Source organism: Patagioenas fasciata, chromosome 3 (genome assembly GCF_037038585.1).
Source record: "Patagioenas fasciata isolate bPatFas1 chromosome 3, bPatFas1.hap1, whole genome shotgun sequence".
NCBI classification, from domain to species: Eukaryota; Metazoa; Chordata; class Aves; order Columbiformes; family Columbidae; genus Patagioenas; species Patagioenas fasciata.
Window position 1 is genome coordinate 94,474,567 of NC_092522.1, and position 24,736 is coordinate 94,499,302.

Genomic DNA, 24,736 nt, shown 5'->3' on the forward strand with positions numbered 1-24,736 from the left:
CAGCCCCAAGTCTGACAGTGTTCAAGAAGAGACTGGACAAGCCCTCAGACACACGGTATGAACTGTGGGGTTGTCCTGTGCAGGTACAGAAGTTGGACTCAACAATTGTTGTGGGTCCCTTCCAGCTCAGGACATGCTACAATTCTTTTCCAGTTCTATCAAGTGATGCTTGTTTTTTTGAATTATAACATTATTAGACTAATATTAAAATTTCAGCTTAAGGTTACTATCTAGTGTTCAGCTGTCCATGCAAAAAAAAAAAAAAAAAAAAAAAGAAATAATTCTTCTTCTAAACTATTTAATCTAACATCAGTTTCCTGTTTTGATAATACCTCTGAGAGCAAGATAGATATTCCATACAAACAAGTGATACTCTCAAATGACTCACATATGAAATTTAAATTCCTCTTTGTTAACCAATCAGTGACAATGAAAAACCATCCAGAGTAGTTTATTTCAATTAAGCCACAATAATTAATTTTAAACCAAGCCTCAGGATCAAAACAGACCTTAAATTGAGTGACTGCACGTTGCCGTAAATCCTTGTCCTTTTGCACAGCCTTGTCACCTCAATTCCTTGCATGGCCAGAGAAAACTGGATTCACTGGTCACCCTGCAGCCTTACCTAGAGAAAAAAATGGAGAAAAAAAGAAGCAAAGTGGTAGTGAACTCAACAGGAACGGTGAAGGAAGAAGGCCAGCTGCTTGCTGGGTAGAGTTTGTAAAAATGTTGAGAAATTTTCGTTTATATTTTTTAACACAAAGGTAAGGAACTTCGGAATTATTTTTTTTTAATTAAGTCTATTTTACCAATATTTTTCCTTTTCAGGAAGAATCTTCTCTATCAGGTCTTTTTATAGCAAACAACTGTTCACAGAATCCCAGAATGTCAGGGATTGGAAGGGACCTCAAAAGATCACCTAGTCCAACCCCCCTGCCAGAGCAGGAACACCTAGATGAGGTTACACAGGAAGGCGTCCAGGCGGGTTTTGAATGTCTGCAGAGAAGGAGACTCCACAACCTCCCTGGGCAGCCTGTTCCAGTGCTCTGTCACCCTCCCTGTGAAGAAGTTTCTTCTTGTTTTTGAGTGGAACCTCCTGTGTTCCAGTTTGTTTGTCCCACCAGCAGTCTACAATTAAATAATAATAATAATAATAATAATAATAATAATAATAATAATAATAATAATAATAATAATAATAGCAAGATTATTTGTTGTCTTTGCTGCCTATCTGGGGTAAGCGTGTCCACACACAGCTTGTCGTCCCCTGCTCCACGCCCACCCGTCCGCACACACGCTGTTCCCACAGGCCCTGCGGCTCCTTCCAGCCTCGCCGGGCAGCCTGAGCGCTGGGAACGGGAGTAACCCGGCGGGAGCAGAGCAGAGGGAGCGGCGGGCAGCCGGGACGCACCGCCGGGTTTCGATGTGGGGCAGAGGTGCCGTTTCTCTAGTTTAACACGGGGCAGATGAGGTGGCGGTGGGTCGTGTCACACCGCAGCTCTCGCCTCCCCCGCGCGGCGGCGGCAGGGCGGCCTCGGCCCCTCCGGGGGACTGTGCTGCCGGGGAACGCGCTCCCCACCTGCCTATAGCTCATGGGGGGAACAACGCCGAGAACGGCACAGCGCGGCAGCACCACTGCCCAGCAGCCTGGGCTGAGCCACTCCCGCCGGCCTTGAGACAGCAGCGCCCGGCCCCTGCCCAGGCGGGTGGGGTGAGAATGGCAGCAGGCCGCCATCTTAACTGCGGGCATCGCTCAGCGCAGGTGGGGGCCGCCATGTCTGCTGAGGGCGGCCGCAGCAGCTGCTCCGCCGGGAAAGGGCTGCCCGCCTGCGGCCGCGGTGCGTGTGCCCTGCGGCTGGGCTGGCCGGAGCCGTTCCGGGCTGCGCCGGCACCGCCACGGGAGGGCGGCCAGGGTGCTGCGCTCGGCGGCCGTGGGTAGCTGCTGGGACGGGGCGGTGCAGCTGGGCTCCAAGGCCGGGTTCCCGCTCCCCGCAGGGGCCGGTGAGGCTGAGCGAATGCGGGGGCCCCAGGGCGGGCAGCGCGGTGGGGCGCGGGGCCGGACCAGGCCCGCCCCAGGCTGAGAAGCCGCCGCGGTGGCCGGCAGGCCTTCATAGGCGGCTGGGGAAAGGCCAGACTGAGCTGTTCCGCTCCGAACCACCTCTCTTGGCCCCCGCGATTGAAATAAAAACTTCAGAGGTCTCGCTAGCGGTATCCTGGGTGGGAATCGGGACGCTCCTGCCCCAGCCGGGGCTGTAACGCGCAGACAGCGCGGGCTGCGGGTCTATGCGGGGCGGACCTGCTGCCCGCCTGGCCCGCGGCCCCGGGAGCAGGAGCCGCTCGCAGGGACCGGGTGGTCCGGAGCCCCGGGGGCTGCGCTGGGACCGTCCAATGGCCTGCGTGTAGGATGAGGAGATTGCTGTTGGGTTTTGTTTCTCACAGCCTCCAAAAATAGCTGGCCCTGAGAAGGCGTTTTCAGGTGGAGTGTTTCCTCTGTGAGGTGTCCTAGATTTCGGTGGGAGATGAGGCTGCTTCTCCTTTGCCTTTTCTGGAAGCAAAAAAGTGATTGCCATCACCAAAGGTGTGTAGCAATGGGAGGCTGTGACCAGTAACAAGACACTGTTGGCTGCCAGGTTTGCACGCCTTGTTTTCCTGCGCAAAGTACAGAGTTTGGCGAGAGATCAGAGGTTTGAACGCTAGGCAGTAGAGCTGGTTAAGCTGTGAACTCAGGGCAGGTCAGGCATTTTTTTGCTGGTTATATTGTACTAAAACAATGAGGCTGTTCATCTAACATGAAGAGCAGTTAGCAGGATCAAGAGTCACTCGGATGCTTTTTCCAGTGTAACTAGTAACGTTACCAGACAAGGTTTGTGACAAATCGTAAGATCAGAAAGTAATTTAGGCTGGAAGGTGCCTCAAAGCAGGGCTGACCTCAAAGTTGCACCAAGTTGCCTGGGGCCTCCTCCAGCCCTGACACGACATTAGGAACTCCTGGGTGTGAGTGCTCAGCTTCCTGAAAGGTAAAACGGTTGCAGTGGAATTGACTGTATCAGTTAACTAACCTTCAGGGCTCTCTCCGTGTAGAAGGGAGCAGATGATAAAGGCTCTTCTTTCCAAAACAGACTGATTACAAGTAACCTGTGTGCACAGCTGAAAGCCTTGAGAGAAATTTGGCAGGATGAAGCCTGTCATTGTGGTGCATGGTGGAGCTGGCCGGATCTTTAAAGAGCGAGAAGAGGGAAGTCGTGCTGGTGTCGTCAGAGCTGCGCTGCAAGGCTATGATATCCTGAAACGGGGAGGCAGTGCCTTGGATGCAGTTGAGGAGGCGGTACGGTCAATGGAAGATGATCCTCACTTTAATGCAGGTAGTTTTTCAATAATTGAGTTTAAAATCATCATGTATTTCAAGTGTTTTGCCTTGATGCTTCTGAAAATGCTGGCTTGCATTTTCTTTGAATTATGCACATTGCAGTGGAGTAAATATTAGTGTCACAAAATAGTTTCTTTCTCTGTATAATAAAATATCATGGTATATACCATAGTTTCTTATGAGTACACTTAGGCAGATGAGTTACTCTTTTCTCATTTCTTAGTGTTTTATACCTGCCATTTCATTCTTGCAGTGCCATATTACTTTTTGGTAAATCTTTTCCTGTTACTATGCTGTGTATTCAGTTTTAAGACATGGGCTCCTTAACAGAGTGTACATTTAGTTAACGTCCATGTTTAAGACACCTGAATATAGCTTGCAGCAGTGTTTAAGCCTTAACACTTGACCTTTACCTATTGCTAGAGAAGTACTGTTCTTGGGGATTTGAAGTGTTTTTCTCTTAACTAATGCTTGCAATTAGTGCTTTTGTAAATGATATTACAGAAATAATGCAGTAATGGTATATGTATCATGAATTTATACAGTTAGGTTCATAACTGAATTTCCTAACAGTTAATGTTAATTAATGTTCATGTCAATAGTTGAATATTTTTCTCCTCTTCATATGACCTTAAATTTATTATTTTGATGAATTTCAGTGAAAATGTTTCCCCACTCCCACCAAGGTATGTTAGGAATAAATGTGGAAAGGAAGACCAGTCAGTGTTCACTGTTTTAGATAACATAGCAATTAGTTTTGTGCACATTTAGTTTGAAGAGATCCTTCTGTTCCTTCTCACCTTGCAATTGAGCGTGAGGGAGAGCTCTTATGTCATATGAAACTTTCAGTGTTTTGTTCCTGACTTGGGTTGAACATTTTGATTTGCTAAAAATCAAGCTGAAATAATGAAGCGGACATAGAGATGTGGTGTGTACTATTATATAATTAACATCAGGGTGGCATTCTCATTTAACTTTTACTTTTCTTCACATGTTCTCTAAATCAGTCACTAGCCTTTAGGACTTTGTTTTGTTCAGGTCAGTAAATCAGTCTCTATTTGGCCTTTGGCTTTCTTTACGCTTCTGAGTTATGTCTCAAAATATGTCTCTGGTGAGATAATTAAGATCTACTATTTTAAAAACACCAGCTACTTCAGGGCAGGAAGAAATCCTAATTCTTGAGAAGCATCTCAAGAATGTGCTATCTGACATTAGGTGTCCAATATTAATGTGGAAGTAACTTCAATATAAATTTAAGCTTAAAGATTGTTACATGTCTGTCTTAATCATTCCACATAAATAGTTGCGTACTTTCTTGGTTTCTTATATACTAGTTTTAATGGTTCTATGTTTAGATGGGAAATATATTTTAGTTCAGTGTGACTCTCAGTGATGAAAGCTTACTTTATAATGATCTGTTTAGGCTCATTTATTTCACTTGTACATAACAGTCTGAAGCATTTGCGTCCTAAGTAGGATCACAATAGCTAGCCATATTCTGTCTTTTGCATATAAGGTTTTTTTGACCTTTATGTGGAATTTTGTCACTAATACTGCTAGTCCTGAGCCGCACTCTCTTGTAACATGCCATCATTGAACTGATACTAGTGAGCAGTGTATGCTCCTCTAAAAATCGTATCATTTGAGGATAGGACCTTAAAGTCTACTGTATACAGTGACTGATACACAGTTATAACTTAACATTTTGCTTAATGTACGAAGTGCAATATTGGTTTATGACACACTTTTTCATAGTCCAAGGTCACATTTATCCTTACTGAAATAGATGTTGAATTATTTTTTGGGTAAAGGTGTTTACTTCAATTTTACTAACAATATTAATACCTTGTTTGTATATTAAACGAGGATATTTTTAGCAAAATTTGCTTAAACTGGACTTGAGCCTTAAGCCCTTGTTGAAGTTTGACTACGCTGATCCTAAGTGGCAAGTAGTCTGGTAATCACTTACAGACACATCTAATTGTGTTAACGCTCATTAGACAGAGCTCCTAAAATGAGCTGGAATGGCAAAAATGAGCTGGAAGCCATGTGAAGAGGGCCCTGATTGGAGTGGCTGTTGAAAACTCACTATGTGGCATTTATCTTTGTAGAAGAAAAATCCATTTTAGTGTAATATTTTCTAGGAAAACACAGACATTGCTAAGAGACAACAATGAAGATTGTGAGGAATGGGCGAAATGATCTAGTTGTATCCTTTTTTCAATTATAGGGTTTAGCTGTACTATGTGAATGCGTCTCGACGTGGGCTTGGTGTAGGGACTGAGAAGCTGTATTGTTGTCTAGAACTACCATCTTAGTGACTTCTGCAGCATGTAATTTATAGTGAAGTCATCATGTTCTGCTTGTGATGAGGAAATGGCCATGGTAATATTTCCTTCATGCCGTCTCTTTGATGATTAGAAGTGTTAACTAGCTTGATCTGAATACTCCAGATATAAGAGCTGTCATTCCAGTATAGTGCTCCTTGCACCCTCTTTCCTCCTCAGCCTTTGCAGGATAATGTGTAGATAGAGGGAACTGGGGTGCTGCTCTCAGCACCCCTACTCTGATTTGGCTGATGTCAAACATGCTTATTGTTTATGTCCCCTTGGACTTTCTGTCTTTTGTTGTCTCTTTTTTTTGTTTGTTTGTTTGTTTCTCTGCCTTGGCTTCACAAGTGAGCCGAACTTTTTCTTCTGGTGCTGCTGCCAATGGATACTGTGGCTTCAGAGGCAGGTAGTCCCAACCCATTGTGCTGGAAGGCGAGTGAAAAGACAGTCTGTAACAACAGAAAGAAGGATTTCTCCTGCCTCAGATAACCTGAATTTTAGCATCCAGCCTTGCTGTGATGTACAAGCTTTCATGGCGATCAGCAGAATGAGGAAGGATGGCTGTACAGCTCTCTAAGACAAGGGGGATGAATTGTTCTTAGAGGGCACCTATCTCCACTGACTGTAAAAGGAGATTTTGGTAGGAAGTTGCCTTTGACTACAAGATCTGTCTGAAACTGTGTGCTGCTCCAAAGATGTTTCCCAGGAGAGGTCTCTGGTAGACATAGTATTAATGCAGTGATGAAGGGGGCTGGTAGAGCTTCCCCTGAAACTGTGGTTCTCGTCACTGATTCCTGAGCAAAGGGTACCCTAGTTCTAGTGGGAATTCGGTGATCATGGGCTGGAGGGCCTGCCTTGTCAAAGGAAGCTAAAAGAGGTTTATCTAAGAAAACAGGACTTATTCCTTGTAACAGCATAAAGGAGAAGCTGGGAAACTGGTGTTAACACAGGTGCCATAAGACAGTTACCTGTAAGCTCTTTACAGATAGTGTAGTCTAGAAATTGCCACATTGGGAATGGTGCAGAGCTGAACTCTGGAATAGTTTATGCAGTTGGAGAGGGGCAAAAAATAATTTTTTGGAGGTGTGTCCGTGTGTGGTGGGGGGAGCTCTGGAGATTATAGGAAGATTACAGGATTTTGTTGCCTCTTGTAACAGGATTTAACTTCATATATTTAGGTCTGATGTACATTGGTACGGAAGTCTTGTGTCAACAGTTACTAACAGTGCTTTCTGATCTGCTTTAATGTTGGTTTAACAGAGATAATAATTTTTTTTTCTCTGTACAATGGTCAAGTCTTTCTACCTGAGCTACTGTGTAATCTGCCATATTTTTTGGTTTTGCTTTTTTAAACTTATTTTTAGGATTTGTATTCTCCATCCTTATTAGCAAGGCTTGTGCACTTGATGGCTTACAACTGATTATTTCCCTGTGATAGTTATTTGCTTTATTAAAGAAAAAAAAGCACCTCTTTGCATTGTCTCATTTTGTATCTCATTAATTTTCAATTAGGTTAGTGATAGCACCGATAATTATAGAACAAAATAACTACCCAACGTTTTATTACTTGATTTTTGGTTTTGGTGTATTGGTTTTTTGTTTTTTGGGTGTTTTTTGTTTGTTTGTTTTTGGGTTTTTTTGTTTGTTTTTTTTTTTGTTTGGTTGGGTTTTTGTGTGTGTGTGGTTTTTTTTTTTTTGTGGTTTTGTTTTTCTTTTTTTAATTCCTTTTTCTACTCTTTTTATTTGGTAATGAATAACTTGTTATTTCAAGCTTTTGCTACACTAGTGAATGGATGCTTGTATTCTCCATCTATTTTGGCAGTTTCTTGGGATGCTATGTGATGTTCATCTGTTGACAGGATTGAACACTATTTTGTTGGGTTCTTCTTTTGGAAGAACTGTAAAGGTAAAATAGTTTTATGTGCACTTGAAGTGAGCTGGAGGATAGAGAATTCTGTTCGTGATTGTTTGTCATTTTAACTTTTGTACCTAGTATATCATTTTGGATGGGATTGGAAGTGTGTTTTTCATCTTATAAAAATAAAACTCTAATTTAAAGTAGATGTACTCTGTGAGACTTCTGTTAATGGCTGGATTTTGTGGTTATACTCAGCAATGTTTCTGCTTGTTTGTTGGTATTCAGGAGATACTTTTGATACATCAGACAACAAACTGGGAAGGAGAAAGTTTGCTTGATGAGATACAATAATTGAATCACCTGATGGTTAGCTCTTAATGACTTTCTTCTTTTTCCCTTCCTTGATTTTTTTTTTTTTTTTGTGTGTGTGTGTCTTTAGGTTGTGGATCCGTTCTAAATGAAAAAGGTGAAGTAGAAATGGATGCCATTATCATGGATGGAAAAAATTTAGACTCTGGAGCAGTATCTGCAGTTAAATGTATAGCAAACCCAATAAAACTTGCTCGACTTGTCATGGAAAAGGTATGCTGAATATGTACTTGAATACGAAGCATTTTTTCATTTTGGAACTTCATTCAGTACATTGATACACCTCAATGATGATGTTTGTGTAATGCTTTAAAGAAGGAAAGAAGAGAGAAATAGATGGTAGTATTTGGAAACTATGGTCATGATCATGGAGAACTTCTATTTTAAGGGTTTTTGAGAGTTATTTATTGAAAATAACGTTCTAAGGAAACAGAAGTTCTGCTGTGCAGTCGGAAGCTCAAGGAGAAATTGACCTATATGTGTCGATCACCTGTAGCTCCACAGCTGGTGTTCAAGATTTTAAGTTGTGTGGTTTTTGTTCACTTGTTCTTTGAAGAGATTTCATGCTGTCACTGAGTCTTCTGCTTGATCTTGCGATACTAAAGTTGGATAATGTACTGTTGACTTTGCAATGACATAGAACTTAATTAAATGACCCAGTAACATACTTGACCATGTGACACAGTCTTTTGTTGTTGGCCTTCTCCACTGTGACCTAGTCAGATGATAGCCCTCGTGCAAAGTCGTGGTCTTCCAGCAGTAAAATATTACATTAGCACTGTGTGATGGTGACAGATTTTCCAAGAGAATCAAATTTATAAGGACAGCGACATGATTATTACTTGACCTTCTATGTAAAATCAATCCCACCTTACTCCACTAAGAAGTCCTTTTGATGTCTGTCACAGCAGATGTCTCTCATCTTTCATAAATGGTTCAACTGCTGTGGTTCAGGATGGAATAGGTCATTTGTGTGATATGTGCATCCATTTTACAATTACTAGACTGTGACAGTGATCGAAAAGTTTGTACTGTCTTTGGAGTTTTTTTTCCAACCTGCTAGGGCAGCTGCCTCATTGTTGAAAAGAGTTAACATTTGCAAAACTACTTATTAAAATATGGGATTTATATTTCTTTAACCTTTCAAAGTGACTTTTCAGGAAACAAAGCCTCTTCTGGTGTCTGTAAAGGTAATTGAAATGTAATTCGTCCTCAACAGCCTCCAAAGAAGATAGGCATTATTTTTGCCCTTAACTGGAGGATGTTCTGTTTTAAAATCAGAACTTTTCACTAAAATACTTTAAAAAATGTGTATCTACTAGAAAACAATGTTAAAACTTGTGATGAATCAGCTTTGTTCTTTCATATGGGGTTTGTGCTGTCATGTAACTAGAACAAATAAGTGTAACTGATAGACAGCTTTGCAAGACCACCTGCTTTGTCTTTCTTGTCATAAGGTCTTTCTTGTCATTGTGTGGTGCTTCTGTGGTTCAGAAATACTGAGGCTCATTTTGAAATGAAACAATAAAATTCAACTGTACAGGATCAAGTATAATGGTATAGCTCTAAACCCATGACATTTTATGGTAAAGTGTATTACTCTGCTTAGATTAAAAAAAAAAAACAACTCTGTGTAGATGACAAAGTACAAATGTAAATGTTGGCCTAAATTGCTTGATATGGCTTGAGGTGAGTTTCTGCTGTTTCTCCAGTTGGAATACCAACTGATGTTACTCTTCTGTTAATCTTGGATGGAAATTTTGGGACACCAGCCCAATCCATTTCACAGTACTTCTCGGAGCATATTTTATTTTGGTTTGCTGTGCATAATTAAAAATATCTTGAACTCTCTGACCCATGGGTAATAAGACTGTAGTTTTCCTGGGGTTTCCCAGTGGTTTTGAGATGCCTCACTGCCTTAAGGAATTTTGAAACATGTAGCTCCCAAAACCAGAAAAACAAATAAAGCAAAAAACCACTTCCCACCCATTTGTAATTTTCTGTATTTCTATTCCTATTATGGAACAATATGGGCTCCATCTGGTGGCCAGAATAGCTCTTCTAGATTGTGGTTGGGCACGTTTATCCTGTGTGCTATTGCCTTCTCACTGGGCTCAAACTTGTCCAAATTCATGGGGTAGAAGAAAGGAGGGAACCAGGATAATTTCCATTTGTGATTTAATACGCTGTTGAACACGGCAACTTCTAGAGATGGAAAGCTTTTAGTACGTGAATTAATTAATTCAACAAATCGTTGAGAAAGCATTTATATCGCAGTTGAATTATTCCTGTTTGTATTGAACAAAAATAGAATGATACACTGAAATGAGGGGGTTTTTTGGTTGGTGGTTTGTTTGCTTTTTTTGTGTGTTTGTTTTTTTGTTTTTAATGGGACATGTAATCCCTCTCAGCTCCAACACTTCGTTAGATAGGCATCTTGTGAAAATTAGAATGCTGATTCATTGGTATACATGAACTGTGTGTGTATTTTCCCTTACTATATCGTCCAATTCTTTACATTAGACGCAGGAGGATTTAGCTGAGAACATAGGCTTCTCAAGGCAAAGGTGCAGATGTTTGCTGTGCTCTGTGCACTGCCAAGCTTGTTAAATGAAGAACAGTGATGGTCTGAATTTCAGTCCAACTGCAGAAATTTGAGGGATTTTCTCTTTTTCCCATGAAGTTAACTAAACTTGCCAACATTTGTTGTTTATTAGTAAGATTTCTGGAACCATTTATTCATTTATTTTGTCCTTTGGATTATTTTGTATTAAATAAATGTGTCCCAGATAAATTAGGCACTTGAGAAAGTCAGCAAACGTATTAATGAAACTGTAGAAGGACAAGACAAAAACGTGCTTTTGGGTGGTTTGGCAATGTTCTAGCAGGTCTTTTGATCAACAATGTATATTGAAGAGAAAAACAAGTTCTGTGTAAGATACCTTACCACAAAAAAACAAAACACCACGAGACTGTCATAGAAGTTTATTGCTCTATATTGCAAGTATTGTTTGTGCAGCTCACAAGGTGGGTATGTTATGAGAATCTGCATATGGGAGGGAACATTTTTGAAAAAGTTTAAAGAAATAACTTCAATTTTCTACAATAAAACTTGAGGGTTTTTTTAAACTTATTTAATGGATGATTTAGGGTTTTAATTGCTGAAGAAAGCAAGTGATGGAGGGCACAGCCTTCCTCTTACGGATAAAACTAAAAGAAAAGTTCAATGCATTTCCTAAAAATAAAGCAAACACCAAAAAAAAAAAAAAACCCAACAAAAAACAAAACAAAACAACCAAAACAAAACAACAACAAAAAAAAACCAACAAAAACCCCCACCAAAACCAATTTGGATCGTATGCTTGTGGTCTTGTGGTGGTTTAGAGGCAGAGGGGGGCAGTATTGCACAAAGTGACTTTTCAAGTTAGAACAACAGAAGCAGGTCTTTTATTGTCTGGTGCCCACACTTGGCATGTGAGCCTATTGCCCCCTCTCGCAGATGCAGAGGGCTCCTCCTTGAAACCCTCACTCATGTTCCCTAAGCCTGTACTCTTGGGAACTGAGGACTTAATTTGTCAATAGAAGGACATCTAAATTCTCAGAAATGTTTGATGTCAGGGCCATGCATGCATGAATGACTGTTCAGGAATGTTTCTGAAGTGTAGTCGCGTTTCCTGCTTGTGCAACCATCTGAAGGAGTCAGAGCAGAGGCTGTAATAGGCTGGAGCACAGCTCAGTGTCTGTGGTTTGGGAAGAGGTTCAGCTCAAATCCTTCAAAACAATGCAGTGCTCTGGGTTGGTGTTGGTGGTGATGGCTCGTCATTGCTTTAGAAATCAACAGGAGCTGATGGTTTGCAGCATCTTAAAGCCTGAAACTTTGAGACTGCAAATGTCCCGTGGAATGCAGCGTGACACAGTAATACCCAACTTCTGAGGTCCTCACTTCAGGCTGAGAGTAGAGTAGGTGTCGCTGCAGCCTCCTGCTTGGCTCTACAGGCTTGCTGCCTCTCGCATTGCGTGATTCTACAGTTTGGACCTCTGCCTTTTGGTACTTGTGTGCTGTGCTGCTGCATGGATGTAAAAGCTTGTTTGAAGTTAGCTGCTGTGCTCTGAAATGACTCCATGCCATATAGTCAGACCACTGCAGCTCCAGAACCTTCCTGTACAGTAATAAGCAATTAACAGCTCCGTAGTGGTCCAAGAAGTTGGTGTTTATTTTTGGACACAGATTTCTCTAATTAACCAAGCTGTACAGACTTTGAAGCATGGAATTAGCTAAGGTTGTTGGCTTAAATCTGGTCCAGGTGCTTTGCTATATAAAGGAATCAAAACAGAGCTTCTCCAAATGTTGTTAGAAGAAAGCAAACATTTTTTGTCAAACCTGTGAGAACAATATCCTGTACTTAGATTTGAAAATCTGGGTCTATATGAGTAGCAGCTAGTTGAAGGAAGTATTTAGAATAAAATGGGTCAGCTGATATTAAACACCTTACTGTATCATATTTACATTTATTTACATTACAAAGTAGTGATTTGGTGATTGGAAACAGTACAGAGAAGCTTCATGCTTATTAGCAAAAGCAAATTTACCTATTTTTCTTTTCCCGTTACAATAAGTATTAAATAGATAAATGCAATTTTTTTTATACTAATGGTGAAAGTTTGTATCTGTGCTTTGGAGAGCTGAAAATCTTTTGAGTTAGTTGAAGAGAATATAGGTATAGAAATCTAAACAGTTTAAAGCAAAATTTGAATTTTTTTTTGTGTGTGGCTACTTCTAAAAATAAAGACTGATTATACAAAACTGCTCTGTATAAAGCAAAGTAAGAATTGTCAATTAATCTCTTATCTTTCTTCTGTAGACGAAGCACATGCTGCTGACTGACAGTGGTGCATACCTGTTTGCTCAGGCCATGGGTGTTCCTGAGATTCCAGGGGAGAAACTCATAACCGAGAGATCCCGGGAGAGGTGGAAGAAGAACCTTGAACCAGATTCCAACCCTGAAGAGTTTCAGAAGTAGGGTTTTTGTAAAATATTTTTTTTCATTTTAAATTCAGGTAATTTAATTTGTGCTGTCAGTTTAAAAAGAAAAAAAAAAAAGCACCGAAACTTGATGGCCTGCGTTCAGACTCCAGGCTGCCTCAGTTGCGAGTATTACATGGTTTGATACAGTTTTCAGAGTGTGTTCTTGATGGAAGTAATGAAAAAAATCAAGCTTTCAATGACTGGAACAAACTTGAACGAACTTGTTGATGCTTAAGAAGGACGTTGGTGACTTTGACATAGGGTAGGTTTTGTGGCATTAATGGAGGACAAAATTAAGACTTGATATTGCTCTTAAAATCACCAGTTAGAGAAGTGCATAGAGTTAACAAACAGAAAGCATCACTTTTTATAGCTCTTTTCTGTGGAGGAACTATGATTTTAGAAAAATCTCCAGTCCACATTTTAAAACAAGTCCATAAGAAAAAAAAAAAAAAGCTGATCTTGGTTAAAGAAATGATCAGATTTGTCTTTGAACTGGATTAGGCAGTTAACATCAGATTTTGACCAGTAATTCCTTCTGAGTGCTGATTGTGGCTGTTGATTATTGTAGATATGAATGAAAAAAATTGACCCAGTTCATTGTAGTGGTGCGTGTGAAAAGAGATGCTACTGGATGGAATTGCACAACAGCAAAATCAAAGTAACTTGAAAAATAAGCATGTTTCCTATGAAGTAGAGAGGAAGGTGTGATGGATGAGGAAGGAAGGAAAATCATCACGAGTCAGATATGTTTTTTATGCCTGTGAGACAGGCATAAATACTAAATTGTTTTGAGCTTTTATTTGTATGTCAGTGGTTGTGGCATAGGAAAATACTCTGATGTTTTATAAATGCTGTGTTACATGTTGTTCGTCTGTTCTGTGAAACAGCAGTAATGAAAGAAGCAGAGCTGAAGAATTTGTAGATCAAAAGGAGGAAATTTCTTCTGTGGGCATATTAATTAAAGTCCATGAAATAAGGCCATAAAATACAAGCTATATGTTACTTTCAGGAAGTTGCTAGAAAGAAAAACAAATTTGTGAGACAAGTGTAAATACACTCTTGCAAACAAAGTGATGTTGTTCCTTGACCACGGTGTCTTAGTCGCAGTTCATCTTGTATCCAACAGAAGTTTTCTTTTGATCCATGGTCTATCCAAGGACTATGTGGTATTATAATTCATTACAAAGAATGTTGAGGATGGTGTAGCCCCTTACTGCCACTTGGTCTCCTGAATATGTAAGTCAGAATGGTGTGGCATCTGGGTCTCCATTCATTCTTTATAACTGGAGTTTTGTTTGTTTGTTTTTCTTTTGTTTTGTTTGTTTGAGGTTTTTTTTAATAACACTATTAAGAAAATGGTGAAACTGAAGATGCCTGTTCTGGAAAATCTGATAAAAGAAGGCTTATGTATTTCTGAAGGGCTCAAGACTTTTTCTTATCTTAGCCACGCTGTTCTTTTTCTGACAACTGGTGACCAAAACATCAGCACAAATTCACAAAGTTGAAAATGGGTCTTTTTTTAATGCAAGCCCATTTGTTCCTGTATCACATGTGGAATGTTCTTCTACCGTGTTAAGTCCACAGTGATTATACAGAAACTTGCCTGAGACAAATAGGCAGAAAGTGAAGTAGTATTAGTCAGAGGCAAGATAATACCAGGTCATACTGGAAATTTGGAGGTTGGTGTGTACTTTGCTACCAGTCCTCTGGCCCTAACACTGTTGGAAACCTTGGGGGCTCACAGCTTTCCAAGCAAAGTTTGGTGTTTCCAGAAGAGAGACCTTTCTCTTCTGCTGGTTAGGAGCTTGCATTCGTCTATGTTAAAAACCCGTGATTCCATTGCATGTACATCACAGCATCTTGTGCACCGTTTGCTGAGAATATGGAGTGGTTTATTTTATTTTCAGTCGCGCATTCCAAAGATTCTGACCAGTTGAGAATTACTAGAGACTGTTTGAGAACCCCACAGAAAGGGAGTTGAGCCTGGCCTTAAGGTAGAACTTGGGCTACTAGTCCCTCTGTGAATCATAGCACGAGAGTAACTCTTGGAGGTATTAAATGAAAGGACCCTGACAGCACTTGACAGAAAACCCTACTTCTGATGCAGTGCAAAGAAACAAAATAGCAGATACTTCATTGATTAAATGGGCATAGAATAAGTGCGTATAATTTCATGGGTACTGGACAGTGAAAGATTTAAACAAGAGGGAATGAAGAAATCCAAGTGATCCATTCTGTATTGCAGTATATGTAGTACATAATAATTATCGATGGAGAAAAAATCATTATTACTAATAGTATCCTCTGATATACTACAGGTACTCTGGGATTCTTACTACTGTGGTGACACAGCATCACTAAGTAATGATAGGTAATTATAATATGATATCTGTACTTACACAGTTTTGCCTGCCTTGGCAATATTTCTGAGTCGATTAGCTGTGCAACAGATTGTTTGTATCTTCTTTGCCTTTGTTCTGAAGGTGAACAAACATGATACTGAAGTAATAAAAATGTTTGAAGGGACAGAAAGAAATTCAGTGTAGTTATCTGTTTGCTCTGCAGCAGATGAGGTATGTTGGACACATGCTTTTTGTTACTTATCACTCATTGAGCTCTTGTACCTGAGCAGTAGCTGCTGTGTATGTGATCTGTGTACTTTCATTGTTCTCACAGTTGCTTAAGGTAAATACAAACCTAGGAAAATGTACATCTGGATGCACCTTTCTTAACTTCTCAGAAGCATCTAACTCTGGTTGGTTGAAGGTGCAATGTGAGTGTGCAAGGAAGTATTGAATTTACTAATACTCTTCAGCAAACCATTTGTAACAGATGGATGGGTGGGAAGCCCATCTGCACCATCATATCAGTTTGAGATGAGGTCTGTCTCCACATAAATGTCAGAGCAGTTTGTAAGGCCTGTGATTCATCAGTCAACTTTGAATTGCTGTGAATGAAGTGAAGGGACTGACAGTATGATATTTTCTATAAGCAGGAGGGAACAGGAAGTTGGTTCTCTGAGAAGTCGACTGTGGGTTTTATGGTACACAAAGACTTTATCTGATGTAATTAGCTTAGATTTTGGGAGGGTCATAGACCCTCACCAGTGCCCAGGCAACTTCCAGATGTATTTCTGTTCCAGTCACCTGTTGGGCAGTTCCTTCAGAGATTATTAGAAATTCTTTTCCTGTGTGGAGAGATGTACACTTTTCTGGCATATGTCTCCTAGCCAGATACTGGTTTTTATTCCTACATGATTTGCCAAAATTGGAATATGTGGACAGTCAAATTGTTGTTTCTCAGTCATGTCTTGCTGCTCAGTGCAGCAACTGTTACAGTAAGTTGCAATAGCTTTTTTCTCTGAGTATGAATACATATGTATATTTTAAGGAGCCTATTATGTGTGACTTTTCTGTGCTGAAGAAATAAAGCAGCAGTTGAGACTTCTGTTTTCTTCAGTGCATAACGTTTTTTAAGCTGCTGTGTGGTTTCAACAGATTCTACTGGCCAAGTGATTTAAACCTCAAGATTGCTTAGCTACAGAGTACAAAGACAAAAATATGTATTAATGATGCATTGTGAACAATACTAGTTGAAAGGCACATAAATAACCTTTTTTTTGTGGCTTTCAAGCATTTAGGGGAATAAGGAAGAGGAAGGAGGAGGAACAGGAAGGAAATGATTCAGTGCATTCATAACATGACTCGCCTTTTCTGTATTGACTTGTTTACATGTATTGTCATTAATAATTCCGGTTTACCTCCCATCGAGACAGTGGAGACAATTCTTGCATTTTTGAGTTGCTGTTTAGGGGAAAGTTGTGTGTTGGGTGTGTCACAGCCAAAAAACTATTGCAGACCTATGATGGCTGGAAATATTTCTGCCTTGTGTGGTTTTGTTTTGTGGGTTTTCTTCCTCCCAAATTCCAATTTTCCATGCTAGGAATGTAAATAAGTCATGGGGGGGGGGGGCGGGAGGGGAGTTAACATTTTCTATTCTATTAAATATAAAGCTGTGAGAATTGTTGCTTATTGCTTGTTATTTTTGTAACAACAAGCATGGTAATAAATAGCTTTATGATGAGCAGTAATTTTTTTGCAGTCATCTCTTTTAAAGCTACCTGGAAAATAAATGCAGCATGCTTTGGCAGGTATGCTTTAATTCTACCTAATTTTGTGAACTGTTTTTCTTGGCAGAGACCTTGGAACAGTCGGTGCTGTTGCTATAGACAGTGAAGGAAATGTAGCTTGTGCAACATCCACTGGAGGACTCTCTAATAAACTCGCTGGCCGTGTTGGTGACACAGCATGCATAGGTATGAGGTGTGGGGTCTTGCCTCTCAAAAAGAAAGATGCATCACACACACGTGAAATGAAACATAAGTACTGGACATCTGAAAGGGAGGTCTAACATTCAAATGTATCAAAACTCAAGCTCCTTAACACAACACAGAGATTGCAAGTAGGAAGTAGGAGCAGAGGGGTGGTGCTGTCATCATCTTTTTGTCTGAAAAATGGGGACTGGTGTTTGTTGTTTCTGTCCTTTTCTGGATGCTAAGTTGTTTCAGTTTTTTTGGTTTTTGGTTGGTTGGGTTTTGGGGTTTTTTTGTTTGTTTGGGGTGTTGTGGTAGGTTGGTTGTCTTCTGTCTCTGTGTTTGTGGGTTTTTTGTTTTTGTTTTTTTCTGTGTTTCCTTGCATTCACTCTAATAAAGCTCTGCTTTTGTACATTCATGCTTACAGCTGAATCAAAAACTGTAGCCTGATCCATACTAAGATGCTTTTTTCTTGATACTTAAGGAAAGTGGTGTAATTGTAATTACTGTTTGTTATATGAGTGAGCCAGAATTGTAAAAAATTACTGGCAGCTTTGAGTAAATTCCTGTTCTTAGAGAGCCCTGATAAGACTGCCTCAGAGCCTCATAGATGCGGTGTGGAATAAAGGAAATATTTTAAGAGATCTATTATCCAAATACAAAGAGACACTTAAAATCCTTTCCCCAGACTTGTTCCTCTCACGGGACAGACTTGCCATTTGATTGCTTCAGGGTTCTACCATACAGTTGGGATTTGGAAAATAATTAGTAAAGCACGTTCCAAACTCAAGCAGCACTGCTTTTAGCAGTACATGATTATTACAAAACTAATACTAACTTTCTCTCACAGTCTAAATTGCTATTATTTTGGTATCCTCTGCATTTTGACTATGATTTTCAGCTTCGTTTCTGACTGCAGCCTTCTGACCATGAATACTCCTCTCTTGCATAGATCACGTTCAGGGCTCCTATGTTATGGGACATAAGTCTGTGAAGGACAAGTGAAACTGGGCACTGGTGAGCGTGTTCCTTGCAACTTTTGCTCTTACTAGACATCTGAAGGATTTGATACAGAAATACTAGCTGTTCCTTTAAATATTAGAGCCTTTCGAAAGCGGACTTGGACAGACTGACTGTGGCAGTGTTTTTCCATGTGTAAATTACGGTCCAGTGAAAGGGTCTAATCTGATCAAGAAAGTACAGGAGGGAAGAAACTTTCATTGCTCTTCTGTGCCTCTTTCCCCTCCCCCAGTACCTTGTTTATAATGCTGTGGTATGCTCCTCCTCTGCTCCTGGGAAATATTTTCCTTAGGAGATGTGCTAGAAACTTGGGTGTTGAGCAAGCGGAAGCTTGGTGGAGAACAGGGTGTGGAATGTGCCAGCAAAACAAGGATGGGAGAGGAGAAAAAAAAAGGGGGGGTAGGGAGTGGGAGTTCAACTGAAGAAGCACTCTGCTTGTGGTGAGGACTTGCAAGATCCTTCAGGGGTGCTTTGTTATGCTTTGCTAGAGTCCAGGCTCTTCAAATGTCGTATCTGCTTTTGCTCTTGTGGATTGGCACCCCTCAAAATTTGGTCAATTCACCAGCGTGCTCATGACATCTCCCTTCATATCTTCTTAATCAGTGATGTGTGACCTGGCATTCTTCATCCCATCACTATCTTGCTGATCCTCAATATACTGTCCCTTGCTGTTCTGGAAGATATTTTTGTCCATACCTGTGAAGTGTTGGCCTGCTTCTGCTTCATGTACCACAAGCAAATCACTAGTCTTCTAGCTCGTAACTTGGCAACTGACTTCATCCAGTTGTTGTTGATCTCTTTCAGATATTTTACTTTTCAAACTGAGGCAGAAGTGAGAAAGAAGTTAGTTACTGACACTTTGCTCCCAGAAAAGCCCAGAAGTGCCAGACCTTTAGGAAGAAATGTTCCATACCTATTTTAAACAATGCAGAGCTTGTAAATTATTTTACGGAATATTGCCTTTTTTTTCCACTCTGAAAAGGAAGTGGGGGTTATGCTGATAACCGTTCTGGTGCCACTTCAACCACAGGACACGGGGAGAGCATTATGAAAGTGGTCTTAGCCCGACTGATCCTCTATCACATGGAACAAGGTAAATTCCAAACTTCCTGTAAGCTCAAATAATGAGGATAGGAAACATTGCGTAATGACAAGTTTCAGTTTGTGTACTATCATCCTAGAACAGTTGGCAGAAGAGTTGCTCCCAGGGGTATGTGGTTGGGTCACCTCTCTGTAAAAAACAAAACAAAGTACTGAAGTATTTAAAACTCAAGTGGACAGAAGTATCTGTGCTGCTTGATGTTTAATCATGCCTTTGATCAATGTACGTTGAAAGACACTATTGTCTACTTTGTCTAACTGAAGTTCTAATTAATAAACTTTTTCCCCAATTTTAAGCTAAATTTTTGTCAACAAAGAAATAGAAAACAAGTAAAAGCAAGATACTTTAAAGAAAGCAGTAGGGGAGTGCTAGAGATGGATAATCAGAGCTGAAATAAGAAAGCATAGAATATTACCTTTCCAATAAACTGAAATGGTTTTTATTTTAACAACACTGATTATAGCAACAGAAATGCTTTTAAGATGCTTTAACTGTGATTTAAATTTTTATTTTGTTTTGGAAAATATACTAAACTGGCTGGGTGGATATGTGTCAAACAGCTGACACAGTATGTCTTCTGTGACTGCAATATAATCTGGCTGTGGGATGACCCTTTGGAGCTTTACCTTCATGAGTTAGTCTGGCATCTAAACCCTTGATTATATTACAGCCTGTAAACATAGCCAGACAACATACTTGTATTCCATGCAGTTGAAGAACCATTAATATGGATATCACCATTATTTTTAGAAAGCCATAGCTTTTGGGCAGTACAGTATAACTGGCTTTGAGATCAACCGAACTGGAAGTATCTGAAAAACTTTCAGTTTACATTTTCTTTGGAGAAGCAGTAAGTAGAGGGACAAGTAACAGCTGAGAATATTTTTGTTATGCTTTTCAGAGCTGTTTGCATATAGTCAGTGCATTTCTCTGTAAATCTCTTGGCTACTGTGATAGTTTCAGCATAAAATACAACCTACAGATTATTTCCCAAAGCTGTAACATGTTACGATCTGCCCTTACTCTCTATATTAAAGTCCCCGGCCATTCAGTTTGTGAATGGTCTTCTAAGCAGTATTTATGTATAAACCAATTTATTTTCTGGCTTGAAGTTAACTGCATTGTAAAACCTATGCATTGATAGCAGTTGTCTGGCTTGTGATAAATCAGTATGAAAGGCAAATGAGGCTTTTTTTTTTTTTTTTTTAAGAGAAAAAGAAACAAAGATAACAAATCCACATATGTGCATGTTTAATGGGTTTGCACTTGTTCACCCTGCCCGTGCTTGCTCTACCTTCAGTCATACGGCCCAGAAGTATAACTCAGCTGCCAGGAAAATACGTCAGCAATAGACTTCCCCCCACCACCCCTCAAAGGCACTGAAAACAAACCCTCAACTTATTATAACTTTTTGAGTCCTTGAACAGCCAACTAAAGTTGCAGACTTTAGGACAACTATAGAGCTCTTTCATAATTCTGTTCAATATTCAGGAATTCACATACTAAATACCTTATTTTAGACCAATGCTGCAAAATTGACTTTGATATTTTAGGGGTGAATTGCTTTGCTAGTCTTTTAACAGCTGTTGGAATCTCTGTCTTATGGTGGCAGCTGTCGTCTTTTCGTAAAATCAGACAGTGAAATTCTGACCCTTTGAAGTCAGTGCCACTGACTCGAATAGTCACAGTGCCACCCGTAATGTCAGAGAAAGGAGCTTTATCCTGTCAGTCACCAGTGCTGTGAATAATTCTGACTCTGCTGGTTTTGTTTGGTTTTAACTCAAAATTTGCAGAGAAGGCATGAAGGTCAGTTTTTGTTCCACAACTTAAGCTGCATAACATTACCAGTGGTGTATATCTTGGAACAATTAGGGTAAGCCAGCTGCATTGCTGAATATATATTCATACATCTATATAGTGAACAAATATTCCCCAGCTGTTACAGGCCTGTGTGTATGATGTACACATTAACTTTGATTTATTTATAAAATATTGCTGTTAATATGGATTAATTGTAATGAAAAGATAAAGTTGCTTTGCTGGTCCTTTCTCTGATATCTAGTACCTCAAGTCCTCCCCTTGCCTGATAACTTTCAGAAGTTTCAGGAAGAGTAACGCCGATGTTTGCTTTTTGATAAAATATGGCAATAGGAAATATGTGCTTTGAGATCCATTAGAGCCAGTGGACTTGGAGCATAGATGATGACTGAAATTTTGGATTGTTTTGATGTGGTTTGTTTGTTTTGTTTTGGTTTTTTTCAAATTGTAAATGCTTGAGACCTAGCTTGTGACAAACCTTTGATGGAAAGCTTGCAGAGTGGCATTTTTCCCTTCAAATGCTGGCATAAGAAATGTATCTCGAACATAGAGTTCATGAGTTAATCTATATCAAGCACTGAAGCTGAATTACAATCTGAAACTATTTAAGACCCGTCTTTATAGCAGCACCACACCATAGCAGCTATTAGCAACTGTCCAGAGCCTTCCTACAAACAGTTCCTTTGCTGCAGTGGAAATTTTTTACTAATTCAGTTGAAGGAGGAATAGGATTTGGCTGGCTCCATGGGGAGGGGTGAAACTTAAGGGAATTGAAAAACTGACTTCAGGACAGATACCATGAAGTTACCTTGTTCTTCTTTTCAGGGTTGTCACCAGAGGTGGCTGCTGACACTGCATTAGACTACATGAAGACACGAGTTGGGGGCTTGGGGGGTGTCATTGTTGTTAACAGTTCAGGAGAGTGGGCAGCAAGGTTCTCCACCAAGCAGATGTCCTGGGCTACGGTAAAGGATGATCAGTTGCATTATGGGATTTATGCCGGGGAAAGGCACACAAAATCTGTTGATGAAGCACTTGCATCTGAGAGGGAGGGATTCTGAGAATGAAGAAACATGGACTAAGGAAGAATGAAGATGTCCAGTTTTTGCTGGAGGACGATGACAGTTGATTTCATCTTTCCGAAAGATTTGTACTCTTGATTGGTTCACAGGCATTGCCACATTTACAGTCAAAATGAAACCTAGACATGGTTCTTCAGTGGTCATGGATATATGTATAGCATTTATTAATACCTTCAGGAAGTCAGGAGATCCTTCTGTTCTAGATAAGAAAGAGAATGGTTGGCAGCATTCTTGGTTAGAGACCAAAACAATGTAGGCTACAATATTTCCAAGTATATGTGGACAGTTAATAGGAAGGATATTATTCACTTAATATCTGGGGTAGTAGTAAAGAAGGTCATGATTTCAATAAATATCAATAAACCAGCAATCCTTGCTAATCAAATACAAAGGTTATAGGCACCTTTTAAGTCTAAACACGTTACAGAGAGACAATGATTAACTGGAAGAATAATGATCTGAAATCAAGTGATAAAAGCAAGTTGTACTGAAATAAAATAAAATTGCCTCTTCAGCTTCTTGTGTGCAGTCTGAAATGTTTTCTGGTGAGGTTTCTTTTTAAAAAGAATTTATGTTCTGCTTTATTTCTGAGACAGCTTCATCATTAAGATTTTGTATCTTTAGAAGAAAGAGCAAAATTTCTATTTTCTGACTTAACTGTATTTTTTTCTTGTGTTTAAAACTGTGTAATAATTTTATGGATTTCAGCTGGTGACTAGATTTCCCCTGAGGACAGATTGTATGCTATAATTGCATGCCATTGTACTGTGGAATGTTCCCCTTTACAAGATAACCAGAATAAACATAGCAAAAATTGAAACTACTCGTACCTCCATCGCAACAACAATATTGGGCTGGCTCAGACAGAAGGGTCAGGTTGCCAAGTTGTCTAACCTGCTCTCTACTTTGATCCATGCTTTATTAGACGTTGCAGATGGCTGGATGGGGACAGTGATGGTTCACAAGTAGATGGCTCATGCAAAACACAACCATGGAGTATTTGCATGCTTTGTTGCACAGAAGATAATGTAGAAGACGGCTACTATCTGATCACTAGCAGTTTATGAAACAATAACAGTGTTTAAGATGTGCTCATCTGTAGAGAGAAGTGGTCTTCTGAGTAAAAAATAATTTCCCCTTCTGTGCGTCAGATGCCAACATAACAGGGCCAGACTGTTCTCTGAAATGAAGCTAAAACAATAACTGCTTTTTTTCTAGCATATCAAGGTAATCAAGGTTTTTGTTGTCAAGATTCTGCTTTGTTTACCTCACCTGTTCCCCAGTGCTCGATCAAATTCAGGACAGGCAATAGGAAATATGATCTCCTCAAGTTCTGCCAAATCTCACTCTGCAGCATTGTTTTGAAGTTGTGCAATTATTCTTTTTAAAGAAAAAGAATCAAATGTGATTTTTTTAGAGCTAAATGGTGATACATGGGCATGAATGTAGGTTATACACAAAAGATAATGAATACAGATTTCTTGTCTTATACCTGTTTTATTAGATTTATTAGACTCTGTATAGGGCACGTTCCTAGTAACTATTCATTTGCTTGAAGTAGCTGGAGAGACGAGCATTTAACACAGTATTACCACAACACTTGGTGTGTCATCTTTGTCAGGCTCTGGTTTTGTTATGTTCTCTTAGTGAATTCAAGCCTGTTCCCAGTTGACCAAAACCCAAGTGATGGTTAGCGTAGCAGCAGGCATAAAGCATTGCACCTGCCGGGCGGTTTGTCGGCCAGGGTTTGGCACTGTGCTCTCCTGGACAGTTGGCTTTTGGTAGCTTTGAACAAGTTCACGTCTCCCCAGAAGGCACCATCAACCACAGCAGCAGTACAGATACAATCTCAGGGCTGTCCAAAGGAATGGTAAATGGTTGCTGTGGTTAAGTCACCTCAGCTGTTATCAGGAACATAATGTAATAAATTGCTGACACTTAACAAAGTGTATCATCCTATATAGGTTTTTCTAGCACTCATCACCAGCCTAGCTGGGCATCTTCCAACAGTGCATTGAACAGTGTGACTACCATCTGGTCTGTATGGTTTGTTCTGTCTCAACCGCTCCTTGCTAGCGTGCTCAATATTCCTGTCTTATGAAAAAGCATCTGGTTTTCAAAAACATGCGTGATGTTATGCCTTTCCAGTTCACATGGGGCTGGGAATGAGGAACTGTCCCTTGCATACGGATTGATGGTGGTGGATAATGTCCAGGCTGTGTGGAGCTTGCTCTGCCGTTCAAAGGACAGCAGCTCAGGCCAAGCACGGGTGCCAGCCGTCGGGGCTATCGGCTTCTCCAGCCCCCTGACCAGTCTGGGCTCCTCCAAAGCGATTTCCACATGTAATTAGGATGGCAGGTACACCTCTTCTAGAACAGTGTTCCTCTTCTACGAGAAGGGGGGTTGACAGCAGATGGTCAGGAATGGGGCAGACCTAGCTTTGGAAGAA

At 40.2% G+C, this 24,736-nt stretch overlaps 1 protein-coding gene across 9 annotated transcripts; it reads left to right on the forward strand.

The window, feature by feature from the left end:
• The first annotated feature begins 1,301 nt into the window (after window positions 1-1,301).
• On the forward strand, window positions 1,302-22,801 carry ASRGL1 (asparaginase and isoaspartyl peptidase 1). 9 transcript variants are annotated; one of them, XM_065834800.2, is made up of 7 exons: window positions 1,302-1,436; window positions 3,120-3,362; window positions 7,995-8,137; window positions 12,787-12,941; window positions 17,150-17,268; window positions 19,268-19,378; window positions 22,031-22,801. In XM_065834800.2, exons 2-7 carry the CDS (start codon window positions 3,176-3,178, stop codon window positions 22,264-22,266), a joined length of 951 nt encoding a protein of 316 aa, XP_065690872.2. In that variant the 5' UTR covers window positions 1,302-1,436; window positions 3,120-3,175; the 3' UTR covers window positions 22,267-22,801. The 9 variants fall into 9 exon arrangements, with proteins under 9 accessions (XP_065690872.2, XP_071663013.1, XP_065690873.2 ...); XM_071806912.1 differs by lacking the exon at window positions 1,302-1,436 and adding an exon at window positions 1,479-1,706; XM_065834801.2 differs by lacking the exon at window positions 1,302-1,436 and adding an exon at window positions 1,480-1,762.
• Window positions 22,802-24,736: the final 1,935 nt, after the last annotated feature.

Excerpts from the sequence above, each read along its gene's own strand:
- ASRGL1 (XM_065834800.2), top strand. The coding sequence starts at position 3,176 with ATGAAGCCTGTCATTGTGGTGCATGGTGGAGCTGGCCGGATCTTTAAA. Across the intron at positions 3,363-7,994 it reads TGATCCTCACTTTAATGCAG|GTTGTGGATCCGTTCTAAAT; the intron begins GTAGTTTTTCAA and ends GTGTGTCTTTAG. Across the intron at positions 8,138-12,786 it reads CTCGACTTGTCATGGAAAAG|ACGAAGCACATGCTGCTGAC; the intron begins GTATGCTGAATA and ends TTTCTTCTGTAG.